The following is a 13,255-nucleotide window of genomic DNA, read 5'->3' as shown; positions in this document are numbered from 1 at the left end:
ATCACAAGCAGCAGTTTGTTTCAATGACATCCCCAGGGCTGAGGAATTGACTTTTTCAGGGAAAAAGTCAATCTGGGACTGACCAGTGCCAGATGAGGGACATGAGTGCTGCTTTCCTAAATAGCTACATTTCAGACTCAAAAGACCACGGAGTGACTTTCAAGCAGAAGGACCTATCCAAGCTATTCTGTGACAAGAGTTGCAACAAGAGTTGCCTTAGGGAAGGAGGGTCTACAGACACTCTAGGCAGTTTGAGTTACTTGCAGATGCTAAAGTTAGCACTTAACAGTGAGTCGCTGAAAATAATCATCTATCCTTTATCTGAGCCTAAGAAACTCCTGGCTCTAAGGTTACTCCCAGATATCCTCCACACTGGCTTAGAAGGGAAAAAAAATGCAAGAAAAATAATCAACAACGTAATGAAGATCTCTCTCACCTACCAGGAAGTTTCTGGATGCTAAAACTCCTGCAATTGCAGCCCTGTGTGACATGAATCCCACATCACATGGGAGGAGAGGCTGCAGTGATGTACACTGCCCTCAGCATCTTTACTTGTGGAGGGCCAGACACAAAAACCAAGTTACTGCCCATCACCCAGGCCACAACAACCATCCCTGTCCGGGCTCCCATCTATGCTAATAGTGCAGTAATTCCTCCTTCAGTGAGGTGTACATTACTTCACATTCACTGTGGGGGTAAGACCAAGTGTAGCTGTCTGTATGCATGAGCTGTGGCTTGCTTTGCTGATTTATCTTTGCCAGGACACAGGTGAAGGAGAAATTTTAACTCACCAGTGTATCAAAGCAGCGGCCAAAGGAGTTAGTAAAGATGCCAGTTTGCCAAACTCAAAATAAAAGGTTCCATTTGAAGTTTAATTCTCCCAAAAGCCTTTAGCCTGCAGTCTCTTGCCAGGCCCTCTCTGGAAACTGGTCCTAGTAATTCCTACTAACCTTGTAGAAAGCAAAACCTTCCAGCTCTGCTGCATAGAGACTGTTGAGCTGAGCAGGCTGGAAAAGGACACGGAAGGCTGAAGACTTCAAAGGTGGGATGTCGCAGATTTCAGGGCTCACTCGGAAGGCACTGCCGTGGCTCGGAGTCCAGGCAACAGTGATCTTTCCTTTGGTGTGGTTGGTCACACAGAGAGGAAGTGGCTCTACCTTGTGGAGCGGCACGCAGCAACCAAAATCATACTCCCTGGGGTTGACACTAACATGAGGGGGAAACAAGGCCAGGTCGCTGCTTACACCATCGTACAAATATTCAATCATGGAGTTGGCTTCAGAGTATTCCTTGGGAGGCTTGTCCTGAGGGATCTAGGATGGAAACATCTCAGTGTGAGCAGGGGAAGTGTGCCTGTGGGAGACACCAGGCCCTACAGTCCTGGCTGCTTCACAAGCAAGAGGGCATGCAAGATGCACTTCAGTAACAGTTCCCAGGACAGCTCAAAGTCTAGGCTTCAAGGAAGCTCCTGTTTGTAAGCCAGTCCTCAATCTGAAGCTACATGAAACAAAAGAAGACCCTGTGATTGAGTTAAAGCCAGAAAGTGGCTTAGCGGCTGAGCTTGGGTAAGACCCAAATGACGCAGACAGTGTTGGTGTGTGCTGGGAACATTAACAGCAGAGATACTAAAGAAATCAGTCTGGCACCTGCAAGTCCTTCTTAGAGCTGTCTGGCCTGTGCAACAGAAGCCAAACATCTGCAGAGAACAGCATGGGAGTATCTTAGATTCCAGGGAGGGCAGCTCATACCTCGGTGGGCAGCATGAGGGCTCCTTTTTCATCCATCTGCAACTTCCCATCCTTCAGCATCACACTCAGGATATCAGGAGGGTAGAGGGTCAGTCCCCTCACCATGTTGGTTCGGTACCAGGAGAGGTGTTTTGCCTGAAGGATGGCTGGCTTAGCTGTGTCTGAATGGCAGGTACCAAAAAAGTCCACATACATGGGTTCCTGAGGAAACAGCAGAGAGGATTATAAGAAATAAACTACCCGTCTGTGATTGCTTTGAGTGTTACACCATCCTAGTACCTCACTTCCAAAACCATGCCTAGGAAAGGCTTAGCATCTGCAATGTTAGACTGCCGCTTACTTTACATCTTGATGTGGCCCAAGAACTTTCTTGAAAGTAGAGTGAAAGTTGAAGGCACTCAGTGCACAGCTGTGCAGCTAAATTTAACTCAGAGACCTAAATGGACAGGAGCCACTGAGGCTGCACCTCACCCCACCCGTAGGCATTACTGACTGTCTGTCCACATCAGCCCTCTACTGCTGATAGGAACCAGCACCATGGGGATTCTGCTCAGCAAGAGCCCAGGACAGGTATCTATGGAAATGCAGTGAGAAGAGATTTCCAGGGGCTACTACATGAGATAAGCCAGCCCTGGTGGGTTACATTGGAAGAGCCCTCTGAGCTATTGCAGTGGCAAGCCACCCTTTGCCTCTCATACCTGATGGTGGACAAGGCACACCACTCTGCGGTGATAGCTGATGGGGTGAGTAGGTCGAAAGGTCACCTTCAGTGCCAGTGTTGTTGTGCCCTCCAAGACTCCACAGGGACGATCCAAGGAGAAGACACTCCCTCTGCCATCAATATCAAACTGGTAATAGGCTGGGACATCTGAGATGTTGCTGATTTTCAGCATCTGCACCAAACTTTCCCCAAGATTGATCCAGTCAAAGTCCACAGAATATTGGTGCAGGGACACCAAAGGACCTAGCACAACAACACACAAGACAGATCCTGGACCTGTCATAGCTGTTTCTGTCTACATGTCACTAGCCACTGCTGCACTTAACTGATCTTCCCAAACCAGAATCACCCCATCAGCAAACCCACCAGTCCTAGCAAACAGCTGGACATTCGCTTCCAACAGTCTCACATCTGTCTCAAGCAAGTATAAACACCAAACGGTGCACTGGGGACAGCCTGGATCCCAGCAGAAGGTGAGTATAGGACTGAGGGCTGTGACAGTCCCTAGTCCTTCCCCAAGCACTTGCCCTTCCCCTGCAGTGCTAAGAAGAAGACAGGGAGAAACAGGGAAGGCTTTCACTCTGGTACCTTTACATGAGCCAACCACCTTCAGGACAGTCTGCAGGAGGCATCCAGCAGATATGATAGTGAAATAGTCAGTACTGTGCTCTCCTACTGTCTGCGGCTGAAATCGTATGCACAAGACCAGCTTCCCTTTGGCAGGGACAACGCCATGGGACACATCACAGGAGAAAACATGATCTCGAAGCAGAGGGTCTTTTGCTCTTTCTATCCTACATGGTGCATCTACCTGGAAGCAGAAAATAAATAGGTTAACAAAGGAGCCAACAGGAGCCAGAATGGCTCTGAATACAGGACACTAATCCGTGAAGAACTGCAGTTTTCAGCAGAGCTGAACACCACAAAGAACACCAAGGCTACTGCAGCCCAGCTCAGAAATGCTGGGCAAACCTCTGCAACCCTGTCCTGCTGGAGCACTGCCAGCAGCAAGGTCCCACCATATGCTCAGAAGTCAGTGGACTGCAGCAAAATGTCCTGGTGATCTCTGGGGTTGGAGTCTCCCCTCCTGGTAGGGGGAGGATTGCTCCAGGTGTCCCCAAGGGCCAAAGTAGCCTAAGTGACTGCTGTAACCAGGAGGACAGGCAGGCAGATAACTTATTTCCTTCCATCCACAGTCCCACTTTGTCTGGGGATTTTCTTTTCACAAAAAACAAGACTGATGTTCTGACACCTTCCTCAAACACCTTAAAGAAGGTCCTAATCCTTGCCTGGGGATGCTGAGCACCACTGCAGTATGAATAATAAGAGTACAACAAATGAATATGTCTTTGCCACTCCCAAGCTGGGGAGCCTGTGGACGAGCTAGCACTGCTGTCATCCATGTCAGCAGCCTCTGAGTACCTCCAGCTTTTAATGAGGCTGTGATGGGCTGAGCTGGCAAAGAGAACAAGGTGCTCAAATGCAGCCCACTTCACTTTGAGAGCAATTCACCAGGTTGCAGACCACTGAGAAGCAGCACACCAGAAGATCCATCAGCTGCCTGGGATACATGCATGCCAATTTGAGACTACCACAACTGCCACACAGGACTGATGGGCTTGTCCAGGTGAGCAGGAGAGCTGCAAGATGTGAAGGACAACAGTGGCTGCTTGATCTGGACCAAGTGCAGTGGGAAGCACGCAGGAACTGCCATACCATGCTGCAAATGGATAAGTTTCTAGCACTGTACCTGGAAGGCAAGGGTGAATGGCCTGGTTGGTAGGGGAAGGCTCATCATCTCTGTTTTATTCACACTCCTACTTGGGTTATTTTCACAGCATTAAGGGAGATACTCAAGACCACATACCCCAGGGAAACATGCCAGCATGCCAACTTCTCACAAGAAGTAGTCTCTTTCTCCACATACCATGGACATGTTGAAGATTTCTACACACTTCTCCACAGTTGTCCCCACTGGCACTGATCCAAAGCACAGCACATCCCGAAACTTCTCAGGCTGTACACCTTCATAGTCTTCCTCTGTCACATTCACCCGCAGGTAGGGATATTTGGCTGTTAAAGGGAATTATATACTGGGTTAAGAAAGAGAGGTGGAATCTCCATCCTTGGATATTCAACGCTCAACTGGACAAGCCTCTGAACAACCTCAGGTAACTCTGACATTGGAGCTACCTTCAAAGTCAGCCCTGCTTTGAACCAAATAAGCTCCCTTCTAGCCCTAATTTACTAAACTCAGAGTCACACCTTTGGTTTGTCAGCAGCCATATAAGGCACTTCAGGCAAGGACTTGCTAATGAAACCATTGCTTATTCTAGCTTGCATCCAGAAAGCTTTAGAAATTTCACTCTGGCTCTCTGTCTAGCAGGGACAGACAGAAGAGACTGAGTGCAGACAAGACCAGGAGTTTCTGGAGGTTTTTGCATTGTGCCAATGAACTCATCTCATTTCTTCCCCTCTGTCAGCTTAAGCAGGCTCCAGAAATGCCAGTTTGGCCAAACCATGCCCCACTATCTCTACTGCCTCTTCAGATCCACACTTCCAAATTGACAATAGTATATCAGAGAATTTCACAGGCCACTTTCAAACCATGGGCTTCACTTGCTCATCAGTGGCTTGAGCCAACTGTGGCATAGCCTCCCTGTGGAATGCTATTCCACAGTTAGGGATGATACACATTTCTTTCAGTGTTAAATGCAAGATAGACTCACCCAGGGCTTTTAGCTGGATAATCTTCTTTTGTTTCTCTTCACCTCCAAACCAGCATGTTGCTGCCACATCGTAGGCCACAGCCACCTTGGGTTGGAAGACCACCTTGACCATGCACTCAGCACCTGGGTTCAGCATGCCGCAGTCAGGAATCATGTAGAAAGGGCTTGGTGTCTCCCAGGCAAACACAGTAACAAGATCACTAGGAAATGGAGATACGTTTTAAGTAGATGAACGGATCCTTTGCTGCCTGTGCAATCACGCATAGGATGGACCTTTTCCAATGGGTTGTTCAGTTAGGATGTGAAGCAACCAATGTCGAATGGCAGAATCCCTAATGCATCTGGCCAAAGATGTGATGCTGGGAATAAATTTCTGTCTAGTCTCTGCAAATGCTGTGTTCACACTTTAATGAATCTTAGCTATTACATCTAAGAACTTTATTAATGGCCATAAAATTTCTCAGCTTCATCATGTGACAGCAAACAAATCAGCTCCAGAATGAAGTATTTGCTTTTCCTGTATCTAAATTTGCTGCTACTTAATTCCAAATGAACATTTGTTCTTCTGTTATATGCTCAGGTGAGAAGAGAGCTGTTTTCCTAATACCTCATTCAACTCTCCAGAACTCCCTCTGCTTGTTTGATTTGTGCAAAGAACATGACATACGACCAGCTTTTTATATTTTATCGATTCCAAGCTGTCTGTAACTTACCATCCATATCCTCCACCACCTTAGACCCCTCAGTCAGCACAAATGATTTCTCTAAGGGGAGAATGAATCACCTGAAATGGTTTCTGGCTGATACCTCACTCTGCTTAAGGTACATGTGCCCCGTGTTCTTTCCACCCTCCTACTGCATCAGCTGACTGCTTTGGGCAGCACAGGCCATTTTCCAACCAGTAAAGGCTATTTTGCTCTCACTGTAAATGGTTGGAAGTATATCTCCTTCCTACCTAGGAACTTCTTCACTGTACTTCTTTCTGCAATACTCACTGAATTACTGTCCTTCCCTTATTAAAATAAGAGAGCCCTTGGTAACTGGGAGCATAATTTGATCCTAAATGATGAGTCCAAGCCATAGAATACTGCCACTGCTTTGGGCAGCTCCATGAACCTAAGAGCAGGCACCGGAGAGACTCTCCAACTTCTGTATTGCCTGCCTCCATATCAAAGAGGTCAGCTCGAGCACCAGCAACTCCACTGCCATCTCTACGGCATTCCTGTGCCAAGGGAAGAAAGATCAAGTCACAGAAAGACTAAAATGTTTCCAGCTTGTAGCTCATCTCTCCCTGCCCACACTAGGGAGGCTGCCTTTGATTAGCTAGGAGCCCAGGCCTCTCCTGTGGATGTGGGATCTTCTCAGTGGGACACTCTGCTGGTCCCCAGCTATTTCCTGTGCATGAATGGTTCTCAGTATATGCTGGAAACAGACAGATGTGAGGTGCCAAGGCATGCCCACAGTGAGATCTGACCTGTACTACCATTTCTGCTGCCTTTTCTGCTGTGACCTCAGAGGAGGCAGAGGTCTGCTGCTTGTTAAGGCAGCCAGCAGATCTAGTAATAACTGAAATGAGTTGCATTCATTGGAGAGTCCAGGAAGGTGGCAAAATAGCTGACAAAACAGAAAGAGGGTCTGCCCAGCCACGTCTCACTCACCCAACATTGCGCACAGGGAATGTTGTCTCCGTGACATTGTGGACAGCACAGATGGGCAACTGGACAGCAGCTGGGAAAGACAGACAGGAGCGTGGAAGCATAGCACGCAGGGTGACAGAGAACTCACCCTCAGCCTTCTTAAAGCAGATGCTGTCTTCATACTCCCTCTGCACAGAAAAGCAAGGAAAGACAGCAGTTAGATGGGCTCCATCTTGCAGGTACTGCAGCTCCACCCGTGAACACCCATCACTTTCACCTCTGTGAGAGCATTGGGAAAAAAACATCAGTGACAGAGGCACCAGGGGAGGCTTCTGTGCAGGACAGAGAGCACATGAAGCACTCAGAAAGGGCAGGCAGTGAGTAAGGTACTCAGGTGTACCCCTCACTCTGTCAGGGAACACATGAACACCCTCAGAGAGAGCGGCTGAAGACCACATTTATTTCACCTGATGTGTTTTGATGCAGGTGGATTTCTTTCAGTGTTTTCAAGATCTCAGTTCAGCTTAACTGAAGCATGTACAACCGCTCCTTGAGCTCCACGAGCACGGAAATTTTAGTCTTTGATTAGGCCTCTAGCTGACAAAGCACTTAAGTGGATAACACACAACTTAAAGATGCAGCGTTGACAGCACGGTGTACAAACAGCCCCAGGACATCTGCTAACCAGCTAAGATAGAAGAAATCGCAAGATACGTGTCTTCCATGCTCCCCAGTCATCACCTCTCCTGAGTACCACTTATATAGGTAAGGAGAGAGCTTGGGCACTGCAGCACACACAGTCCTTGCTCTCTCTAAGAAAGGAAGCCTTCTGCTCTAGTGATTGATGTCGTGCAGACAAACTATTTGCTGAAAATGGAACAAGGCCAGCAGCTTATTTCATAAAGGGAACACTGAACAGTCATCAGAAAACCATGATACTAAGAGAGCAGGGTACTGGGAGTCCACCCAATGATCACGCTCTATGGCTAGGACTGAGATACACATCAAAGACATACAGCTGTGGACAACAGCCAGAGATCAACACTCAGAGCCAAGACAGACACGAGGAACAGCCTGAAAATCAAGAAAAGGGGCTGGGTAAAAAGAATCATTGCTGTTAAAAATAAAGCTTAAGGAAACCCACCCCATCCAAAAGAAGGGAGGCCCTTGACATATCCCTTTACAGAAAATCAGTAGCCCTTCAATGTACAGGCTTTGGGGTATCCTGTAAGAAAGCAGAGAGTGAGTCCCTCAACCTAAAGTTCTGCACTAAAACCACCCAGCTGAGTTTCCCTGGGGTCAAACCAGGTGTGGACAGTTCAAGCACTTTATCTTACTGATTTCATGGCCAGAAGCAGCACGTGAAAAACTGGGAATACTTTTTGTGAGGATCCCTCTCATAACTACTGGCAAATGCTGCAGAGAAGTCAGAGGTTAGGGCTCCCTCAGCTGATGAAGATGTGGGGAGAGCAGGAAGGTCATGCTGCCCAGTCTTTCTATGCTAGAACCTTCCCTAAGGACCGATTCATTCAAGTGAAAACAAATCAGAAAGGACAAGAGAGGCAGAGGCCCACTGTTCCCCTGGAAGCCAGCCAGAGCACTGAGAGCAGTTTTGGTGTTGCCACTTTACCTTTTCAGTGGGCCGGAAAACGATGGGCAGAGTTAAGGACATACCAGGGCTCAGAGTGATCGGCTGTGGAAAAACAGTGAAGAAGAATCGCGTGGAAGGACATCTAGATAATGAAATCAAAACAAGAGATTTTGTCTGAGGGCACACAGTTGTTAAGTTAGACAGCAGAAAGGAGAATAAAGAATCAAAACCTCCAGACCCCACAATTAGAAGCACTTTACACACCTGGCCCCAAGGGTCCCTTGGTAGCATATCAGAAGAAACAGAGGCAGAACCCAGGTGTCCTGAAAACCTATTCCCAGCTCTAAGTACCTACCCTTTCCTTGAACAATATTTTACATTCCCAGGCCATGCAGCATGAGCAAAATGCATTGGGCAGAAACATTTGAGTTTCAGGGAGGGTCACAGGGAGTGCTGCAGTGGCTCAACATCCAGTGGGACTCCCGGGAGCAATGGTTTTAGGACATGCTAGTGGCTGGCTGGCATACATCCACAATTAAAATCTCACTAGACTGGAAATGCCTCACAGACAGAAGTATCAGCAAAACAGAATTTAAAAAAAGGCATTTCATTTAAAATACTCCTGCCAGGAACAAGGGCTGTGCTTCTGAATTAGCAGGTTTCTGTCCTGCTATGTAAGTGTGCATGTGCTGTCTCCAGCACATAGCCCAAGGGGAGAGGGGGCAGATGAATCCGAGGAAAGTTGATAATATGACTGATACAGCAGGAGGGATGAAGATGCGGTGAGAGTGTGAGGAGTACAAAGGAGAAAGAAACTTCCCACGCACCTGTAGCTCAGCTTCTGGGTTTTCTCATGAACATTCTTCAAGATCAGATGTTTGATCATCTCTTTTCCGAGTTCCCAGCCACGCCATTTGAGCGTTTCAGCCACCTCAATGCCCCAGAATACGCCTTTCTTCCTCTTTGCCTTTCTTGCAGACAGCTTAGGAAGTTGCAACGGGGACATTAGCACTTTGGGAGGGAGGAGAAATCACTCAAACAGCTGTTTCTCTACGCTAGAAGTCTCTGACTCTGCCAAAAGGACGGGAGGAGCCACCCTGCGGCAAAGCTCCAGGAGTCACCAAAAGCGCTGCTCCAGGAGTCCAGAGGGGACACCTCCTGGCCACAGCCCAAACAACAGATGCCAAAGGATGTCATGAACGAGGGAAGCAAAGACTAAAAGGGTTTTTTGATTTTGTCCTCTCCCTGCCCTGCCAGTAAATCCACCCACGACAATGGCACCCTTTGCTCCACCACTCACCTTCCTGACACAGCCACAGCACAGCTTCCGAAAAGAGTCAGAGTTTTGAGGCTCACCGTGTGCCTGAGCAAGCATCTGAAAAACAAGAGGAAAAAGCCCTCATGTACACTGCTCCTGCACCCAGACAGTCTCTGCTGCCAAGACCTGGGTGCTCCCAGAGATCCAACAACTCCTTGGGCTCAGGGTGGCACACCTCCCTGCAGGGGCTGCAGTGTCCCCAGTAGTGTCCCCATTTTGCCAGCTGCGTCCAGCCCTCGCCACAGACCACACTGTCCCCAGGCTGCTGCAGCCCTGCACTCAGCAGTCCCCTTGGCACAGACTGTGTCCCCACCTCACTCACAGCTCAGCCCCTGTGACAGAGCCCTCCTTGGGCCTTTATAGCACAGCCCTGCCCAGCCCACTCTAGCCCCACAGAGACCAGTATAGCAAAGCCCTGCCCTGTAGCCTTGCCTGGCCCCCTAAAACCCTATATAGACGACTGTGGCACGGCCCTGTTCCCTACAGCAAGAGCCTGCCCAGCTCCCTGGGGCACGGCCTAGTCCTTTGTAACCCTGCCTGGCCCCCGGAGCAGAGCCTGGGCCCCGTGCCACCGCCGCTCCCCGGGCCCGCACGGCCAGCCCGGCTCCCTCAAGCCCTGCCCGGCTCCCTGTAGCACAGCCTGGCCCCCGAGAGCCCGGGCCACCTCGGGTCCCGGCCGGCACCCGCCCGGCCCGGTCCCGGCCGCTCAGCGCCACGAGGCCCCGGCCCGTGTTGCCATGGGGACCGGACGCGGCGGCGGCGGCGTCTCCCGGAGCAACGACGGCGGCCGCCTCGGGTCAATCCGCGTTCGGGGAGCGGCGACGGCTGCCGGCGGCGGCCGCCAGGGGGCAGCGGAGGGACGCGCAGGGCGGGGGCGGGGGGCGGCAGGGGTAGGGAGAGGGCGGGGGGCGGGGGGCAAGGGAGGGGGTTCAGGGGGCAGATGGGGGCTCAGGGTGCCGATGGAGGGGTGCAGGGGGCAGGTGGGGAGTTCTCAGGGGTGCGGGGGGCAGATGGGGGAGCTGAGGAGGTGCAGGGGCAGATGGAGGGGTGCGGGAGGGAGATGGGGGAACTGAGGGGGTGCAGGGGCAAATGGAGGGGTGCAGGGGGGAGATGGGAGGGAGCAAGGAGTGCAGGGGTAGATGGGGACCAAGGGGAGATGGGGAATTCAGGGGCAGGGAGATGGAGGGGGGCAGGTGGCAGACAGAGGGATGCAGGGGTGCAGGAGAGAGCTCAAGGGCGAGGGGTGATGGGGATGGGTGCAGGGGAGGGACACAGGCACAAAGCTGAGTCAGCAAAGAGAGCGCCATGAAGCATGTGGGTGCGCAGGATGGGTGGGTGAGGAGGCTGTGGGGCTAAGAGGTGAGGATGCTGGGGGGTCGAGGGGGCATGGGTTGCAGCAGGCTGGAGAGTGCTGGCATAGGGGTGGGGTGGCACCTTAACGGGGCCAGGTCACCCTGAGCTCCTTGCAGCATCAGTGATGCAAATAACAAGTTGTGACCATTGCCAAAAGCAGTTACGAGGGCAAGACTGGCAAAGGGGCAGAGGGACACAGGCCAGGGAGCCCTGGCTGCACAGGCCCATCAGGTATCCCAGGTATCATTCCCGTGGGGCACCACCACCACCGTGGGTCACTCCTGCATCTTCTCAGGGCCCTGGATGTCCCTCAAGGAGGGCGGGGACCCTTGTGTCCCCGGTGGGGAGGGCCAGACAGCCCCTCCGGGGTGCTCAGGCAGCAGCATGGCAGAGAGCAGGGCTGGCCACATCGCGCAGCGCAGGGAGGGTGCCAGGGCAGAGGCAGGAAGGAGATGCAGCTTTAATGGCATTTGTCAATGTTTACAACATGAGTCATTCGGCTAAGCAGCCATAAATCAGCACCCCAACTCCCCTGCCATCAATAGTGTCCCCTCCTCTGTCCCCCCAGCACTGGACGAGTGCCTGGCTCCTGCAGAAACAACCTCATAAATAACAGCAACAAAACAAACCCTCCTGCAGCCGCGGAGGGCCCGTGTGCGCCAGGCGCGAGATGAACGCCTCCCATCCATCACTTTAATGGTTGTACTCTGGAAATTAAACCTGTCACAGCCCATCAAGGTGAACGTTTTAAGTCTGTGACATCCCTTCAGCTCCCCTCCTCCTTCCTGGCACTCTTTTTTTTGTTGCTTTCAGTCTCTCCTTTTCCTCTCTGCCGCTGCCATCCCTGTCCCCTCCATCTCACCCCCACCCTGGTGTGCCCAGCTCCAGCCTGTGGCCCTCTCCATGCTCCCCTGCTGCTGGAGGACCAGATTGTACATCAGGTGGTAGACATCTTTGGTCCTGAGGCTCCTGCAGCCATGGGCTCGCATCTGCCAGCATCTCCTGCCCGGTCCTGTGTGCCTGTGTGCCTGCTGTGTGCCAGCCTCCCGGCTGTGTGCCTGTGTGCCCTGGGAGCTGCAGGGCACAGCTCCCCTGGGTCAATGGGTCTCTCCTACCCCACTGTCACCGGAGGGCAATGGTGGGGAGTTGGGTACCATCCTTTCCTACTTCCCCCTCCCCTCCTCCTTTTCTTCTATGTCTTTTTCCCCCCTTCCCCACATTTATTCCCCTCCTGCTCTGTGTTACGCCAGCCACCGCAGGCTCCTGGCACCTGGCCCCTGCCCTGGCTCACATCTCCCCCCTTGGAGCAAGGGCTGCACCCTCCCCAGGACCAGAGCTCCCACCCGGGCAGTGTCAGGGGTCCGGACACCTCCTGCGTGGGCAGCCGAGCCCTGCCGTACCCTGGGATGGGTTGCCTGGGGACAGGGGACCTGGGCACCGGGGTTGCCACACACCCAGGGGGAAGCTGCTGAGCTGCCAGCAGCCACTGCGGGTCACTGTCACCTCACACAGGACTGTCGTCCGTTCGTCCATCCGTCCATCCATCCATCCCTCCCTCCCTCACTCCATCCCTTCCTCCCCATGCTCCTCTCTCCCATCATCTGCTTCCCCTGTCCATCCCTCTGTCCCAAAAGCATCACATCTGTCCCCCTGCCCAGTGTGCTGCCCCCCGGCGCCCCGGCAGCCCAGCCAGTGCCAGGCGTTACCCAGCCCTGCGAGGTGTGACAGCCCCACACCAACGCTTACCTGTCCCATCCCTTGCTGACCGGCTGCCAGAGGTGGCCAGGGGCTCCCAGGGGGCTGCTGCCCCTCGGCAGCTCCCAGCCCCACAGCAGGTCCCGGGGGCAGGCAGCCCTCCCTGCCACCCTCAGGCAGGGACAAGGAGAAGAAAGGAGGGGACAGGAGGACATGGGGCAGGAGGGAGACACGGCGGGGTGCCTGGAGACGGGGCATCCCAGCCCAGCCTGCCCTGCTCCTGCAGCCCTACATGCACGGGGGTGCTGAATCAGGGCTGTGCCCCCGGGCTGAAGGGGGGTGGAGAGGATGGGCATTGCGGGGCTGGTCCCTCTGCCTGCAGGGCCACCTCGGCATCCCCAAGGGGAGGCCCAGAAAATGTGCAGGAGGCATGGGAGGTCTATAGGGTCTGCCAGGACCCTCC

At 52.4% G+C, this 13,255-nt stretch overlaps 2 protein-coding genes across 2 annotated transcripts in view; both read right to left on the bottom strand.

Annotated features, from left to right (window-relative positions):
• Nucleotides 1-9,801, bottom strand: part of CFAP65 (cilia and flagella associated protein 65) — a 31,769-nt gene extending 21,968 nt beyond the window's left edge. Inside the window, exons 1-10 of the mRNA XM_075511232.1 lie at nucleotides 9,727-9,801; nucleotides 9,254-9,408; nucleotides 8,466-8,568; nucleotides 6,857-7,023; nucleotides 5,199-5,398; nucleotides 4,397-4,542; nucleotides 3,058-3,280; nucleotides 2,447-2,712; nucleotides 1,749-1,949; nucleotides 951-1,313 (exon numbers count right to left, since the gene is read on the bottom strand). Of these exons, the coding sequence (XP_075367347.1) occupies nucleotides 951-1,313; nucleotides 1,749-1,949; nucleotides 2,447-2,712; nucleotides 3,058-3,280; nucleotides 4,397-4,542; nucleotides 5,199-5,398; nucleotides 6,857-7,023; nucleotides 8,466-8,568; nucleotides 9,254-9,408; nucleotides 9,727-9,801 (1,899 nt within the window). The remainder of the gene's footprint in view (nucleotides 1-950; nucleotides 1,314-1,748; nucleotides 1,950-2,446; nucleotides 2,713-3,057; nucleotides 3,281-4,396; nucleotides 4,543-5,198; nucleotides 5,399-6,856; nucleotides 7,024-8,465; nucleotides 8,569-9,253; nucleotides 9,409-9,726) is intronic.
• ABCB6 (ATP binding cassette subfamily B member 6 (LAN blood group)) overlaps nucleotides 4,346-13,255 on the bottom strand; it is a 139,735-nt gene continuing 130,825 nt past the window's right edge. Inside the window, exon 20 of the mRNA XM_075512271.1 lies at nucleotides 4,346-4,362. The gene's annotated coding sequence lies outside the window, so the exon portion shown is untranslated. The remainder of the gene's footprint in view (nucleotides 4,363-13,255) is intronic.

This window comes from Mycteria americana, chromosome 9, assembly GCF_035582795.1.
Source record: "Mycteria americana isolate JAX WOST 10 ecotype Jacksonville Zoo and Gardens chromosome 9, USCA_MyAme_1.0, whole genome shotgun sequence".
Classification (NCBI taxonomy): domain Eukaryota; kingdom Metazoa; phylum Chordata; class Aves; order Ciconiiformes; family Ciconiidae; genus Mycteria; species Mycteria americana.
This window is presented reverse-complemented; position numbering and strand designations above follow the sequence as displayed.